At 31.5% G+C, this 16257-nt stretch overlaps 1 protein-coding gene across 5 annotated transcripts; it reads right to left on the bottom strand.

The window, feature by feature from the left end:
- Positions 1-947: 947 nt before the first annotated feature.
- Positions 948-16205, bottom strand: LOC131845076 (armadillo segment polarity protein). Of its 5 annotated transcripts, XM_059194093.1 has the most exons (16): positions 16074-16205; positions 15714-15782; positions 13399-13523; positions 12735-12840; positions 12104-12314; positions 11424-12006; positions 10868-11014; positions 9945-10067; positions 9135-9305; positions 8109-8279; positions 7417-7626; positions 6970-7084; positions 6355-6509; positions 4905-4971; positions 3971-4003; positions 2744-2800 (listed from the first exon to the last, which is right to left on the bottom strand). In XM_059194093.1, exons 2-15 carry the CDS (start codon positions 15748-15750, stop codon positions 3999-4001), a joined length of 2226 nt encoding a protein of 741 aa, XP_059050076.1. In that variant the 5' UTR covers positions 15751-15782; positions 16074-16205; the 3' UTR covers positions 2744-2800; positions 3971-3998. The 5 variants fall into 5 exon arrangements, with proteins under 5 accessions (XP_059050075.1, XP_059050073.1, XP_059050074.1 ...); XM_059194092.1 differs by lacking the exon at positions 3971-4003 and having other exon boundaries at positions 948-2800; positions 7417-7623; XM_059194090.1 differs by lacking the exon at positions 3971-4003 and having other exon boundaries at positions 948-2800; positions 16074-16204.
- Between the last annotated feature and the right edge of the window lie 52 nt (positions 16206-16257).

Below are 16257 nucleotides of genomic sequence, written 5' to 3'. Positions count from 1 at the left end.
ACAACATTAACAAAGGCTTGATATTATCTAACATCATTCGAAATTCAGTCAAGTACATTACGAGAGTATGTCTAGAAGACTCTCACGTTTAGTTTATACTAATGCGCCGTATATATCTTAAGCGCAAGAATTACTGCAATCAGTTTATTTTGTATAATGGGAAGAATGAATTTATTTAGCGGATTTACTATAGCTTTATCGGAAACATGAGCTGCACATTTCTATCAGAGTGCAAATTACACCAAAATACTACTGCTACGCACGCGTCCACGTCCACGTGCCACAGAAAATATGCAACTAGTTGCATGCATGATGCAACCATTTCTAACAATCCCCTCTCGCCCTGACGTAACTAAATCTACAAAACAACTAACTAAAACAACACATTAAACCTTTAGGTACAATTAAGAACTAAAATATGTATACCGTTATTTTGGGGTAAAGTTAGATTAATTATTTTAAAAGTAAATATATTATAGTATATAATAGGGCATATTTACCGTTACTCTGATATCTTAATGCTGTCGCAAGCATCTTTATCACGGACTGACTGAAGATGACGGTGGGTGTAAACAATTAGTATAAACAGACAATGTCTACCCACTTTGCCTTTTCTATATACACCGCCGCCACTAACACTGGAAAACAGTTCATAGTCACAACAAACCATCTAATAATGTCGACTTTAGAGCATGAGTATGTAGTTTTAGAATAATTTTTATATTTTATATAGATACTTGATGCCACTTGTAAGATCGAAATAGTGTTAACAAATATATAATTTCATAATTATTTATTTTTACAGTCTATTCACAAACAAAATACTTTTCTTATTTATGTTACTTTTTAGAATTATAATATCAAAACCATAAATAAGGACGACGATACAGTCAATGAATGGGATAAGGAAGAAGCAGATGATGATATTAAAAATAATACAAAATGCATTATTGAAATTAATTTTATTATCCATACAGAAATGGACACAAAACAATTTAATCACTGTCTTCACTATTAAAGAATAATTAAAACAGTGTTAAACCGAGTAATAGAAAAATTATAGGATGACCTAAGAGAACATTATATAATTACTTCTAAGTACTTATACTACTATACTTCGTCAAAGAAAGCGCAGATGCCACTTGAGGCTGAACGCAATTTATATTATGTATCTTATAATATAAATGGTATGAAGTTCTTTCGATAATGAGTCAATAACAATCAAACTGACAATGTTTCTTAACGGCATATGCGTTTTTTTCGACTAAGTTACGATTACATTATCTAAACAATACATTCTGCTATGGGTGGGTTAGTATTTATTCAGGAGTGCATTTCCTAAGTCTGAATATCATATGTGAAAAACTGACGATAAAATGTATTATTTAAGTACAATTGAATTACCAAAATATGGCTTCTACATAATTGTGGGTGTGTACTGAAATAAACTAAATAATCGGATCTTTCATCTCATGCTAAAAAAAATTGTTTTTGTATTGTGTAATGAAAAATTGGGAGTTCAACCTGAGTAATTATAACATCATATGTATTGTAATTACAATAGTATAAACTGATAAAAATAAATTATTAAGTCCAAATTTGTTTACTTTTAATACCGTATATTTATTATATAATCAATAAAAAAAATCATTCTTCTGTTAAAATGGCAGTCAATCTTTAAATACGTGCCTATCATTCGACCAGTCTTATTCGTCATTTAAATAAAACATACATTAAATTTATTGTAATAACAAAATAGTACACACGACCCATACTATAATCATTAAATAAATCAAAACACTTTAAATGCGCGTATAATAATTTCAATTACATAGACAACTATGAAATACAATATTAAAGCCTATAAAAATCTTAAAAGTTAATTTACCCTATTCTCCGATTACACGCAATTTATACGTATGCGTATAAAAAGAACGATACAATCAATGCAGGGCGTACGCTTCCACGCAATATACTTTTTCATGATGAGAAGTGCTTTATCTTCTCAAACTTAGCACCAATTGGAAAATTAAATGAGCGGCACAGTTAGTCCGTAATTTTAGTATGGTAGAGTTCCTTTTTCAATGAGCTGTCTAGTAGCTGCTCTATTTGTATCACAGGTATTTTGTTCTATTTAAACTTCTTTATGGTTGCCGTGGCATGTTGATGTCAACAGCATTGAGTTCATAATTGAATAAATTTGGCACAACACAATATTCCACATATCTCCTCACTAGATAAGACAAGCTTAGCATAGTATGGAAATCAGAACTTTTAATTTAATTGTGAACCAATATGCTTATTGAGGAAAATACTTTAACATGCATTTTTTTAACTGGGTTCATTCTATCTCCACTATAACACTGTCGTCAGACAAAACACGAAGTCATAATAATACAAAAGTAGGCCTAAAATTAATACAAATTAAAAGGAGCTTCACAAATCAATATGTTGTAATAGAAATTGCACTTAGCGTCTTATACAAGAAGGTTCAATTTTAAATGTCAACAAGCGTTTTGTTCCCATTGAAAACACAACCTTAACGTAAAGATACTTAAGTTCAATTTTCAAATTGTTCGTGAAACGCAGTCTAATAACATATACGATGTGGTAACTTGACAGGATCACAGATCGGTGTCGTACCAGGCGGCTACATTGTTGTTGTCGTGAGGTGGTTCCGGGAAGGCGAGGTCAGCTGATGCCGCGCCAGCACCTTCCGTTTCGCCTATATCCATCTCCATGCCAAAACCGCTGCCAATTTCCAGACCCTGCATCGAATCTATCGGTATTTGATCGTACCCTGTAAATGTTAACTTAATTATAGTATTAATAATAAACAGTTTATATTTCAAAGTATATTCGAGACTATACAATACTATTTAGTACATTACAAAAAAATGTACTAAATAGTATAGTCTTATTTTATATTATATATACTATAAAGAGTCTTCGAAGACATTCAAATTTCTATAAACAAAAATGGAATTGATATTGATCCATCAGTTTAGGAGTTACGATACGACGATTGGTTAATAATCGAATTTCGATCCACCTTAGCTCACTTGGCGATTTAAATTTTCCAATATCTTCAATATATTAATAAAGAATGTAGAGTATAAACAGTAGACACATTATATAACCAATGGAGTTTTATTTTGCTAACTTTATAATAATATAAGTTCCTGAAGAACTTTCTGGTGATGGGAAACACCTTTAACAAATCTATTAAATGCGAGAAAGCTGTACATACCTACGTTACTAATAAGGTTTTTTAATCACTATACTGCTTAAATGTAAGAATGGATTTCGAAGAAACTTACCAGCTGATTAAAGTCAGAATGCCTATCTAAGAATATTTCAAAAGATCTACTTATGATCTTAACACGATTTGAGATTATTTTCTTATTATTGATATTATTTCTAGACTAATCATTAGTTGAACACTTTATATTCAATTAATAATTAATTACACAGCAATAAAAGCAGCTGCTCAATATATAGTGAGGCAACATTTCCAAGCTATCGGTATGTTTTGGCTAAGCTAACAACAATGTATTATAAATTTGCCATATGACATTTTATAAAGCTTCATGATGAATGTGTATCAATTCTTTTGTAGTTATGAAATTATAATAATATAGAAAAAAATCGGGGAATAAAATTAGTAACATGCTATTTGTGGGGCCAATTCAGAAACATTTCTTGGGTTATATTAAATTATTGTAGATATACTTTATACTTATATTATTAATTATGGCGATGAATGACTTATAAGTTAAAATATTAATTATTATAATAGCTAAAAAATAACAATAAACTGAAAGAATGGGTAAATAAATAAACATGCTGAACGCATTAAAACAGTATTTATAATAAAACGTATGGATACGTTACAATAAAATAAATAAACCATATAAAACATGATATAAATTAAAACACAACACAAACATAGAAATAATATTCCCATCACCTGAGTTTAGTGATAAATAGGGCCCGGATTAAGCTGCGTGAAAAGGACAGAGAAAATATATTTATAAAGATAACTTCAAGTCTTATATGATAGGAACATACGGTGCTCTTAAATATTATGTGTATATTAAGATATATTTCGAGGCAACATAAATATATTGTACAAGTAAACTGCATGCGTTATAAGATAGCCGATCACTGAAATAGTTACGAATTTATAGTTAAGTTAGATATAATACAACTCCAGATAAAAATTCATTTTGACTGTAAAAATCTCATTCAATACAGTTATTTCACAGCAAACGTCCAGAAGTCATTCGTACCATTCGTACAACGCATGAAGTGGAATTTCTTATTAAACTTTTGTTAAAATAGAATAGTCGAAATATCTCTCAAGTATAATCAAGATATTACAAAAGCCTTTTAATCTCGATAATATGATAAAAATAGTCAATCAAAATAATATAGATGTTTACAATATACTTTTAAAAAGAAGAGTACCTTTATTAGATCGTATTTTATTTTAGTGTGTTATAATATACAAAAATAAAATTCTATCCAGAACTATACCTACCAGTCATTTGTTCTCGATACTGAACTAATTTTGCTTATTCCATTTTAAGTATCGATACTTTTTAAACCTGTGTAAATGTAATGCTATTATTACGATTGAAATTGATCACTTTTGCAAGGAATATTTTTTTATGCTATGAATTTATACAAACAATGAGATTCTTTCACACATGGTTGCATAGTTATTCTTTTTTAACAATAATTGTAACAATACTATTCTTAGGTTAGCTGTTGTAATATCTTGTAAACTACACATTAACATTACAATGTATGTTACATACATAAACAATAAATGTACGTTACATACACAGTTCATATTCAGTGTTAGTGAACCAAACTTGTGCACACCACTTGCATCTTACCTTGCTGGTGAAATGATGGACGGGTGCCATACAGCCCCTCGTAGCCCTGTTCCGGCCCGAGCATGTCCTAACGAAGGGTATCGGATCATAATCAAACGAAACAGGAGTGATATAGGTCTAAAACTAAACAGGTTAAATGGAAGGAAGCAACGTTTGAAAATAAATATATGGAGTGGAAATTGATACTCAATTTTTTAACCCATTTAAATAATTGTGTGAGAAATATTAAGTTCATAATTTATTAATAACACGAGTATAACCCTTATTGCCGTGTGTTTAACACCGTGATAATTTAATGTGATATTATGTGCACTTAAACAGAATGTAAAGGAAGTATTTTCGAAAACTGAAAGAAAGACCTGATAAATTAACTTCAAAATTTATCAGTTTGTCTATTGGAATATAGTTTTTTTAGTAGTATTTAATGTTCTATTATTTATAAGGCTTACTATTTCACTGTCACTTAAATAATTTTATAAAAAAAATGTGTATATTATATTATTTTATACAGTTAAATGTATATCAGAAACAAATTCTGATCCGACGCAAAGACTAAAAGTCGTTTATTGTTCCGGTTTCAGTTCTCGAAAGCGTTTCTCTTACACCTGAGTATATACTATATAGTAATGTGATAAAATGTCATAGAAAAGCGTGTAAATACCAAACGTAGACAAGTTGAATAGATAATGCAGATGGAGAGTATCCAAAAGGTAATTTTCTAGACGTTACTAATTTATCAATCTCTTGTTTATGAATTCGAAATACTATATTTACGGCTATCAGTTATTTGACTTTGATAATCAGTTCATTTCACAAGATTGTGGATTGATCTACCGGCCGAGGTTTTCTCTAAAAACTACAGCCTTTATCAAGATTAAAATTTCTGAAATTGCGGAAATGCGCACTTGATACCCCTGGTGTTTCAGGTGTCCATAAGCAACGGTAAGCGTTTACTATCAGATGGCTTATTTCATTGCTATCACTGTGGTAAAAAAAACCATCATGCAACAAAGAATGACTGATGATCGGCGACCTCAATACATATCTATTGAAAATTGCCATCTACGTTCAACATTATGCATTGGTTTCAGATATTATCCCTACAGTAAATTCGCAATTTGATAATTTAAGGCTAATAAAGTCTAGATACAGTTAAGTTACTAAATGTCATGTTGTCCTGTAGCTGAAGTAAACAAGCAAGTTAAGATAAATAAGAGATTTTTTAAATATGTTACTCAATTATCAAACATGAGTTATCTATTCAACTGAATATCTATAAGTTATACTCATGTTAAATAAATAAAATATTAAATATTCACTGTCAGTTTATTTGTTAGCAAACATATATCTCAGATAATTAACAAATTTAATATATTCTTTTTATTCAAAACTAACAGTAAATATATCAACAAACACAATTAATATTGTAACAATAAATAGCATGACATACCTGTAACTCGGGTTGCATGGCTAGATCAGTTGGCCACATTTGTGGATCTTCGCGGAACAAGGAGTTCGTCAATTCCATAGAGAGTCTCTTCTTGTAGTCGTGAGGTTTGTCCTCAGACAAGCGGAACAGAACCGCAGCAGCATAAGTAGCGACTCCTAATAAAAATTATTTAAAATATAACTATCAGATGATCAGAATGTTGACTTACTGACTTCCGACACCAAATTGTCCAGTTTGTTGATGTTTCAAACTATAACAATTCGGTGGCAAAAGCTTGATACGGAGGCTTAATATTTGTATAATGAGATTCCAGACTTGTCAAATGTAACTATTTTTCTGATTAATAACTGTTTTTTTTTATGTTTGTTTATATATATTAAGGGTGTTTTCAGAATACTTGTAGAATGCTAAAGCGAACCCATGACACTGCCAATGCTGCTTCGAGGTATACCTTAGTCATTTTAAATCCAATTCTCCTTTGCGCTTTTCAACTATTATAATGCCATTCATTGTAGCTGGCTGTTATAGACTCACCAGCTAAATGCAGAGGGTGGGATGGTCTTAATAAATAATTTTTGGTACACTAAAACATTATCTTATGAATATCAACTATACCTTCGTTGCGGGAGTGAAGAAGCTCAGTCAGCGGGGCGGTAGCGCCTTCTGCCTCTATCATCTCGGCGCCTTCTTTGTCGACGGCCAGCTCACAAAGCACCCCAGCAGCAACACGCTAAAATGTTAGAATATTAATTACTAGATACAGAAATATTATATATTGGCAAAATGCAAAATAATATGGTCACTCAGACAGACTACTGTAAATATTTCACACAATAACAATCTCTACCCACTTTTTATATACAACGATGGTGGCAAACAAGCATGCGGTCTATCTGATAGTATACAGTTGCCGTAGCCTATGAACGACTAAAATATCAGGGGTGGGAAATTTCATAGTAAAATAACTTATATATAAGAAATAGGCTAAAAGATAATAATAAATAAATATCAAGTAAGTGTTATGCAGATGAAGTAGACGAAGTTACAAGGGTCAGCTAGTACCTGTATATTTTCGATTTCATTGAAGAGCAGCTGCACAAATATCGGTATGACGTTCTGTTGGCGAATGAGTTGCTTGTTGAGCGAGTCCCTGGCGAGTATATGTAAGGCGCCCACCGCGCCCTCGACGATCTCCTCCATGCGGACGCCGTCTGCGTACGCGCCGCCCGCGCCGCCCACTCCTCCGCCTCCGCCCGAAACCGACGACCGCTGCTGTAAAGGGTAAATTACTTTCACAAACCTCCTAATTCCCCGGTTAAAGGTCAATCATTTCACAAGCGGCCGACATTTTGTAGATATTCCAATTTATTTTTTACACTTGCTACATTTTATATGGAACAGAGAACAAACGGACTTGCGGCTCACTTGATGGTAAGTGATTTTTTTATTGATGATAATGGAATTATGCACCTGTTCCTAGACCTTAATAGTACCTCTAGATCCCAACTATTAAGGCGGAAATCAGTAGAATGTATGATGTACAAGCACAGACTTAAATACCACGTCAACAAATTCTTAGATACTAATTTGATTGTGTTCCAAATAATGTCTGCCCAAAATGTACAATAAAAGTGATTTACATCGATGGACAATATATCCCCTAAAATATTAACAAATCTGATTATGATACCCATAAGGCTGACGGCATAGAATAGGAAAAGCAATTAAAAAGTGTGATATTTTAAAATACTTACTCTTTGAGTATCGTTGAATGCACGCATCAGAAGACGAACAAGATGGTGAACGGCGCCATGTTCGCGGAGTGGCCCGTAGTTGGCCGAGCACAGTGCCAGATTGCGAACCAATCCGACAACAGCCTTCACCAGTGGCCAGCGAGAAGGTGGTTGCAGCAGTTTCACTATCACCTGCAAATTTTATTAGAGGCTATTTTTAAATTACTGTAATCCAATTGTATATAATTGAGCTATCATTACAATAATTAAATTTAATACATAATAATATTACATTTTATTTATTTCAAACTAAGGACCGTTTTCCTGCTCCTAACAGTAGGGGCAGGAAATCAATTAATACACACAAAATATTAACAAAGTTTACTTTTAACATCTACCATTTTAATCACTTTATTGATAAATAAATACCGAATATTCGATCAGAATATTTCGAAATTTCAGGGAAATTTTAGGGAAAAACGTTTTATAGAAGACATGTCAAAATTAATTATTAATTATTTATTTTAATTTTAATTCGGATTACATCCATATTGTATATATTTATATAAGATTTATATAATTATATATTTATATAAGATTTATGCTGATATACTAAAATCATAAACAATATACAATATTTAATTACTTGATAACATATGTTCTTTGGAGAATCTAAAATATATAAAACTATGTTAAATAATCAATTTCAGTAAACAATATAATATTTTTCTTAGTAATTTCATCAGTGTTGTCTGATGCTAAAGGCACATTGAAAACGCAATTGTTTATGCATTCTACCATCTACGCACGCCATATGATGTTTGAGCACACTATAGATATATAATATCAGAACTACAAGAGATTCATTTTACACTGCACTAAAAATAAACGACAACTCACACTCAAAAGAAATAAAGCAAAATTTTGTTAGTTGTTACTAAATTTGACTTTTAACGGACAAGAACAAAAAGTGGAACCCAAATGCGCTGCTTTACATGCATAATTAATTGGGTTTGTAATACCGGGCGTTAAAACAGTTCCACTTACCGGCAATCCATAATGCAGACGTACGGCATTCTGAGCCATCTCGCTCTCCAGATGGCGCGAGGTGAGGTGCCGCAGTGCGCAAACAGCAGGCTCTGTGATTTCCTCGCGGTCCCCAGCAGACACCACAGTGCGAACCAGCGCGTCCACACCGCCAGCTTGGCACACTGTCACCTATATAAAATGTATGTTGTAACATCTATTTTTAAGGACGTTGCCGAACCGAAAGTATATATTGTGTTAAATATTAAATAATTGTAGTCTATATACTTCAGCTACTTGATTGTGCCAATTGGAGACCTTAGATAAATCACCTTCATAAAAAAATTCAACACATGACATGCTCACATTTAATTGGGTATATTTGAATCTAAATAACGTGTGCGAGGAGTCTACCGCATTCTCTTGGATACATAGGTTTAGTAACAGTTGAAAATCTATATTTCAACATGTCAGGTAGATTCCAAATCATGATTTGGGTTCAATGTACAGGTATAATCCAATGAGACAAGATGCTCCCAATTGTTCATAAAAAAGAAAAACCTATTTCATATTAGTATAGTATTATACACATGGTGACAAAGTAAGAACACAACTTGAAATGTCGTGTATCCCAGAATATGTAAGATCCAACTAAGGAATGGAATACTGAAATAATATCCTCTTACAAGCCTGCTGACTGACTATATACTACTCATGGATGATATTCATCATCATCATCATCATTGCCTTGCCTTTATCCCATTATTTGGGGTTCAACGCAGTATACAGTATTTTATACCATATTATTGGGTATAAAATAATTTAATATACCTTATTACGTTGATTATTGCATGTCAAGTTAGAGAGGATTCCAGCAGCACAGGTGACGATGTTCACATCAGTGGATGCAAGGACTTGTACCAAGCTTTGTAAGAGACCTTCTAGGCCCTCAACCTGTAAATACAATGCAATTATATTATAAGGACATAAATTTTCTCTTAAAAAGTTTTAGTTATTTAGGTCAAAATTACATATCTCAGTTCCAGACTTATTGTAGTTCTATTTTGTAGTCAGTTAAGATATCGTAATGCATGAAAAGAAACATGAAAGAGAGTTAACCTGTTAACCGAGCAAGACGCATAAATGCGTCAGGTGTAAACAATATCGGGTACGGGTAGGACATATGAATACATCCTCGAAAATTTATTTGCGCCCTGGAACGGACGGAGCCTATATTTTCGTCGTCGTCCGAATTGTAGTGTAGCATTATGTATTAATAATTGTTTTAAAAAACATATCACACAGAAATTAAGTTTTGAATTTTTATATGTACCTATTCTGTAATTCTATTTTGTTTTCATGCTTTTACTTGTTTTGTGATTCCTTTGTACTTCAAATATATTAATAAATTATATATATTTAATAGTTTTTTATTTATTTTATGTAAAAATAAAAATATAGAAATATGTAATGACGGTCTCCGGGTGTGACGTATTGACATGTCCTAGCGAAACAATATGCGTCCGGTGCATGTTGCATAATTTGAACGGGAACTCCCCGCTTAACAGTTAACAAGACATGTATATAAGAAGCCTCTGGATATCATATATAAGCATAATCTAGCCAATTTATTATATGAATCTAAATATTATTGTTTCTTATCCCTTCCACATAAGCTCTCCGTGATGTAATAGCTAATGTACAAATTTTATTGTGATATCAAGTTATGCTTATGTTAAGAGACTTGTAATTACCTTAGTGGCAGCATCAGAAAGATTTCTCAATGTCCAGAGACAGTTCTGGACAAGACGGCCGCTCGCATTACCGAGGTGCATTGCCAGAGCTTGCATACCCCCAGCCTCAACAATTGCAGGCTTGTTGCTTGAGCACACCGAAAGTACCTAGAACAAAATGAGAAATATATCAAAAATTAAGAACTGACATATTATTTCACAAACTTCAATCGCTACAAAATTATTGTAGAAAAAGTAGATAATGGTTTTGATTTAATAAAAAAAAGTACATCAAAATTGATGGAGTATTTATGAAAACATGACATATAAATATACATATATTTATTGAAACTCAACTTTTGATTTTTTAATAAATATATATAAAACTTGATCATTTTTATATGGTTTCTTAGGTTACAACATAAAATTTACTTCTCATTCTGACATGTATTAAGATTTTTTACGATTGGGATGTAAGTATTTATTTACTTTAATATGAACACCAATTTCTACATATTTGAAACAAATTTTACTACACTTGTGTTTTATTCATTATAACTCAATATACTTAGATTACCTTCAAAACTCTTGAGGTGGTCCACAGCAACTTTTCGTAGTCGTAAGAACGCATAATTCGTACCAACTCGATCGGCCCTTGAGAAGCAAGGATAATAAGCTTTGACTCTTGATTTCCATATGCCAAAATCTGGAGACAATCAGTCACAATTGCAAGGAACTTTACATTATTCCTTTGCAGCAAAGCCACCATTTTTTGGAGACCCCCAGCCAGTCGTACAGCCATTTTGGACCCATCTTGGTGCAATAGTAGGTTATGAAGGGTAGTGATGGCGTAGAAGAGGACAGATTCCACTGGCGAGCTGAGTAACTTGACCAATGCTGGTATTCCACCACTCTTGAAGATAGCTAATAGACCTTGACGATGGTGAGACAAGTTATGCAAGGTTCCAACGGCTCCCTTGGTTGTCTCCAGGTCGTTGCTATTCGATATGGCGCGAACTAAAGCCGCCACCATTTGTGGCGAATTCATGATGGCATGGCGCGATGCTTCCTTCTTCGAGAGCTGGTGGACCATCATGGCAGCTTGAGATACAACCACTTGATCTTCATCATTCAACAACTTGATCAACTCTGGTATAGCCCTGTGAAAAAGAAGTAAAAAATTAATAGTAATACAATTTTAGACTTTCCATAACACCAACACAATAAAAGTTTTTACATAAAAGGCTTAATTCTTACCGAGTAGCCAAATCAGCATCATCTTGGTAATTGATCAGGTTAACAACAGCATGCTTCAGCATCTGCGATGGTTCAGAAAGTCGTTGAACAGCAGTGGGTTGGGCAGGGTCCAGCTGAGTAGAAGGGATCTCAATGCCTTCTTCGAGGGTTTCAGGAAACATAGCAGCGCGGACACGTTGGGAACGCGTTTGCGACAGTTGCTGGTTCATGTCTGAAGTGAGATTGTAAGATTTTTCATTTAATATATCTTTTAAGTTTTGCAATATAGAGAAAACTCAATATAAGAAGATTCTATAAATAATTGAGTATTCGTAATTAAATGATTTCATTTGATTTATGCGTTACATGTACATAGTATTTTATTTTTTGTGCAAAGATCAGTATGTGTATTTTGTTTCAATATAATTAATCAAATCATGATCATATCTCATCTAAACACATCATATTTTTATGTAAAGCATAATAATATTCTGAAGGACAACAAAGAGTACAATTGACTGACATCATGACTATAACTGTTCAGTGTTGGTTATATTTGAGGCATAGTTACCATTTTCAATAAGTAGTAATTTATATTTTGCTATTCCTAGTTGTATGAAAAGTAAATGAATAATATCAAGGATTGTCTTACCATCAACTTGTTCCTGGGTAAAACCCTGCGCAAACCCTTGGTCCAGGTCGAACATGAGTTGGTCACCCTCCATCTCATCATCTTCCTTCCCGGTAAGTGATGGCACCTATAAAAGTTATTAGCTTCAGCATTCTATCCAATATCACAAAGAATATACTTAGTAATAACAAAATAGAATAATACAAATAATGTTAGATTTTTACCATGATTTATGTATGTGATAGCATATTTGTATTCTAAATTCTAAACATTATTAATTTACTACACTTTTTAGCCCAATAATCATATTAATTAACGTCTGTCATTTGAGTAATCATTGAAATATGTAAACTATAGTATACATTATTTTTAATCAGTGGATATATTATATGAAAGATTGTAAAAACCTGATAACATAAAAAAAGCTCTAAGCCATGAATAGCTGGAAGGTGGTAAAGTCAAAATCTATTATAAATTGTTTTCATCAGTCAACTGGACATAATAATAATTTCAGTTAATAATTATGTTTACCATTAAGTATGCAAGAAAAGTCAAAATAGTCATAATATAAATTTAATAAAATAAACATATTCTAATATTCATATGTCATATACAACTATATGTAAATATAAATTAAATTATTTAAATAAAACAACTAGGAAAAAAAATAAACAATAACACATACCTGAGTAGCGGCTCCTGAGTTAATGCCAGAATCAACCAAGTAGGAGTTCTGCTGCCACATGAGTGTCTGTTGTTCTTTGCTTGGAGCCATAGGCACATCAGATCCACCGTAATTGCTGTGAGACACTGAAAAAAAATTAATACAAAATTTATAATTAAGAATATAGTTTTAATATTTTATAGAATATTTTTTGTTGCAATAGTTAACAATGTGAATGTTAATGAAAAATAATTAAAATTTACTACTTTATTTTGAATATTAATATACCCCATGGGGTGCTACATATTGTACTTTTTTTACATTTAGTAACATAAAGATCCATATGGTATGGATCTTTATGTTACTAAATAGCTGCTAGAAATTAAATAAGTTTATTATATTTTAAGAAACAGTCTTAATTGTGTATGTTATATGATATGTATTATAATGTGTCAATATGTTAATTTGATATTGTATCATATTTAATCTATAATACATACATTGTGTACTATTTAATATTTTCTAGTGACTAAGATCATACTCTTTATCTAATATGATGAATTTTCTGTAATTTTATATTTTTATTAAGTAATAAATAGATTAGATATATTAGTCTATGATGTATAAATATTTAAATAATTGCTTTGAATATATATAAAGTTTTATCTATTATAAAGATGAAATTAAAAGATAAAACATAAATATAATAAGAAAAGATAAGTGAAATAAATTCAGGAAAAAGGAGACATGTATATTTGTTATGGATATTTCACAGGCTCTGTGGGGTAGCATTTTCAAACACCTATTGATTTTTAATTGCTTCACTGTCTACAATGGTTATATATTAGATTCCTTGCACAATAACAACATTTGCATTCATATATATGATGTAATAGTTTATATTGGACAGGATGGTTTCTATTTATTATAGTTAAATAGTATTAAAAAAAAAAAAAACTATTACTATATGTTTATAGTCTGTTTTTTAACCCCAGAGACAAATTTGACATTTCCATAGGTTTTTGTATTTTTTAAATAGGGTTGTGGCACTATCAGAAATTAATATTAATTACCCATTTTTATAGATTATTCGGAAATAATGTGTGGATGTTTATTTCATATGCATTAACACAAAATGAATAGAGTATAGGCATTAATAAATATATGGTTATTGTATCAAAATACATTGATTTAGTAGCTGTCCCAACAAACATTGTTTTGCCATATAAATGAATAACACTATAAAAAAAATAGGAGTTGGTGATAGTAGGGTAAAAACTTTGGGTTGTATGTATTTTTTATTGACACATAAATATAAATAAAAAATTTTGCCCAAAAAATATAAAAATAATGTTAGGGTGGACAACCCTTATCACTTAGGGGTATGAAAAATAGATAGTAGCCGATTTTCAGACTTACTGAATGTGCATATAAAATTTCATAAAAATCAGTCAAACCGTTTTAGAGGAGTATGATAACTAACAGTGTGACACAAGAATTTTATACATAAGATTTTACACCAAAATAAAGATTAACTGCCTTTATATAAAAGAATTCATCCTTTTATAGTATCATATATCATAATACAAACACCTATTTTTTCAACATTTAGCTGTTTGCAAGAAATAAAAAAATGTTGGTTTGTAGTTTAATACTGTAAAAATTTGTAAGTATTTGTATGGAAACAACAAAAATGTATATTTATGCTGTATAATATGACGATAGTAATGGAAACACTGGTACATGTGCATAAATTTTAAAATTCTGTTGAGGAAACATCATTTAACACTTTTAACTATTATGTTAAAGTAAAAGTTTACCATTAAACAAATTGGTATTGCAGGTACACAACCTAGTCTGTCAATTACATCTGACAATTAATTATTACATCTGTCAATTTAGCCTCCGGGATTAAAAAACAGACTATTAATATACAGACTAATAACAATTCTTACAGAGATTGTTATTCTCTTGTCAGTGTTAGTCTGCTTATTATTATTTCAATATATTTGATATATATATTTTAGACCAAGATTGAAGAATATCATGACACCTCTGATATCATTTAAATTTAAGTTCAACTTTCATTTTATAACAATTTTTCATATCTAACAAATTAATTTTGTATTCAAGACCTGGTCATGAATTTCTGATTACATTAATAATAATAATTACTATGTTAAAGGCCAGATGTATGGTAACTATCTTTACTAGTGCTCAATATTTGTAGCATGACTCACAATACACAACACTTGCTAGGAGCTTAAATTAAGTATATTCCTGGACCATATCGATACCAATAATATACGAGAGCGTGTACATCATTGAATACTTACTGTTGCGGTTCTGTGATGATGGCAACTGATAACTCATGGTAGTGTGGATGCACCAATGCACCCCTGCACCTAGACGAGTAAAAACAATTAAATGGTAAGCCGTAAAACGAAACTGTGTCCGTAAATAGATATAACACAAATATAATTATATGATTAATAAATAATCATGTAAACAGTCACAAAGCAGTATGTTTTATGCAATCAACGTGTCTATTATCCTTACAATAAAACAAAATAAACAAAAAGTATTCCGTGAACTAAATACCACACCCCGAATGGATTCTAGCATTTGATAATTATGGTGAATCTATAGACCAAATAAGCATTTATTTGCAACTATATTGAATACTTGATACTTGCCTCGATTGTATAGATCACGGGCACTTATTTATCACCGTTTACTACAAATTTCAGTAAGATAAATCGACAGTACACACAAATAGCGTCACAGAAATCTGACATTACAATATGGCGGTCGATTCGGCAATATTCGTATTCCCCGAAAAATCGACAACACCAATATTTCTGTCTCAGTTCTTTACAT

This window comes from Achroia grisella, unplaced genomic scaffold, assembly GCF_030625045.1.
Source record: "Achroia grisella isolate CSIRO2021 unplaced genomic scaffold, CSIRO_AGI_Agris_v1 utg452, whole genome shotgun sequence".
Lineage (NCBI taxonomy): Eukaryota > Metazoa > Arthropoda > Insecta > Lepidoptera > Pyralidae > Achroia > Achroia grisella.
The sequence above is the reverse complement of the archived record's forward strand: the minus strand, read 5'-3'. Positions and strand labels throughout refer to the sequence as shown.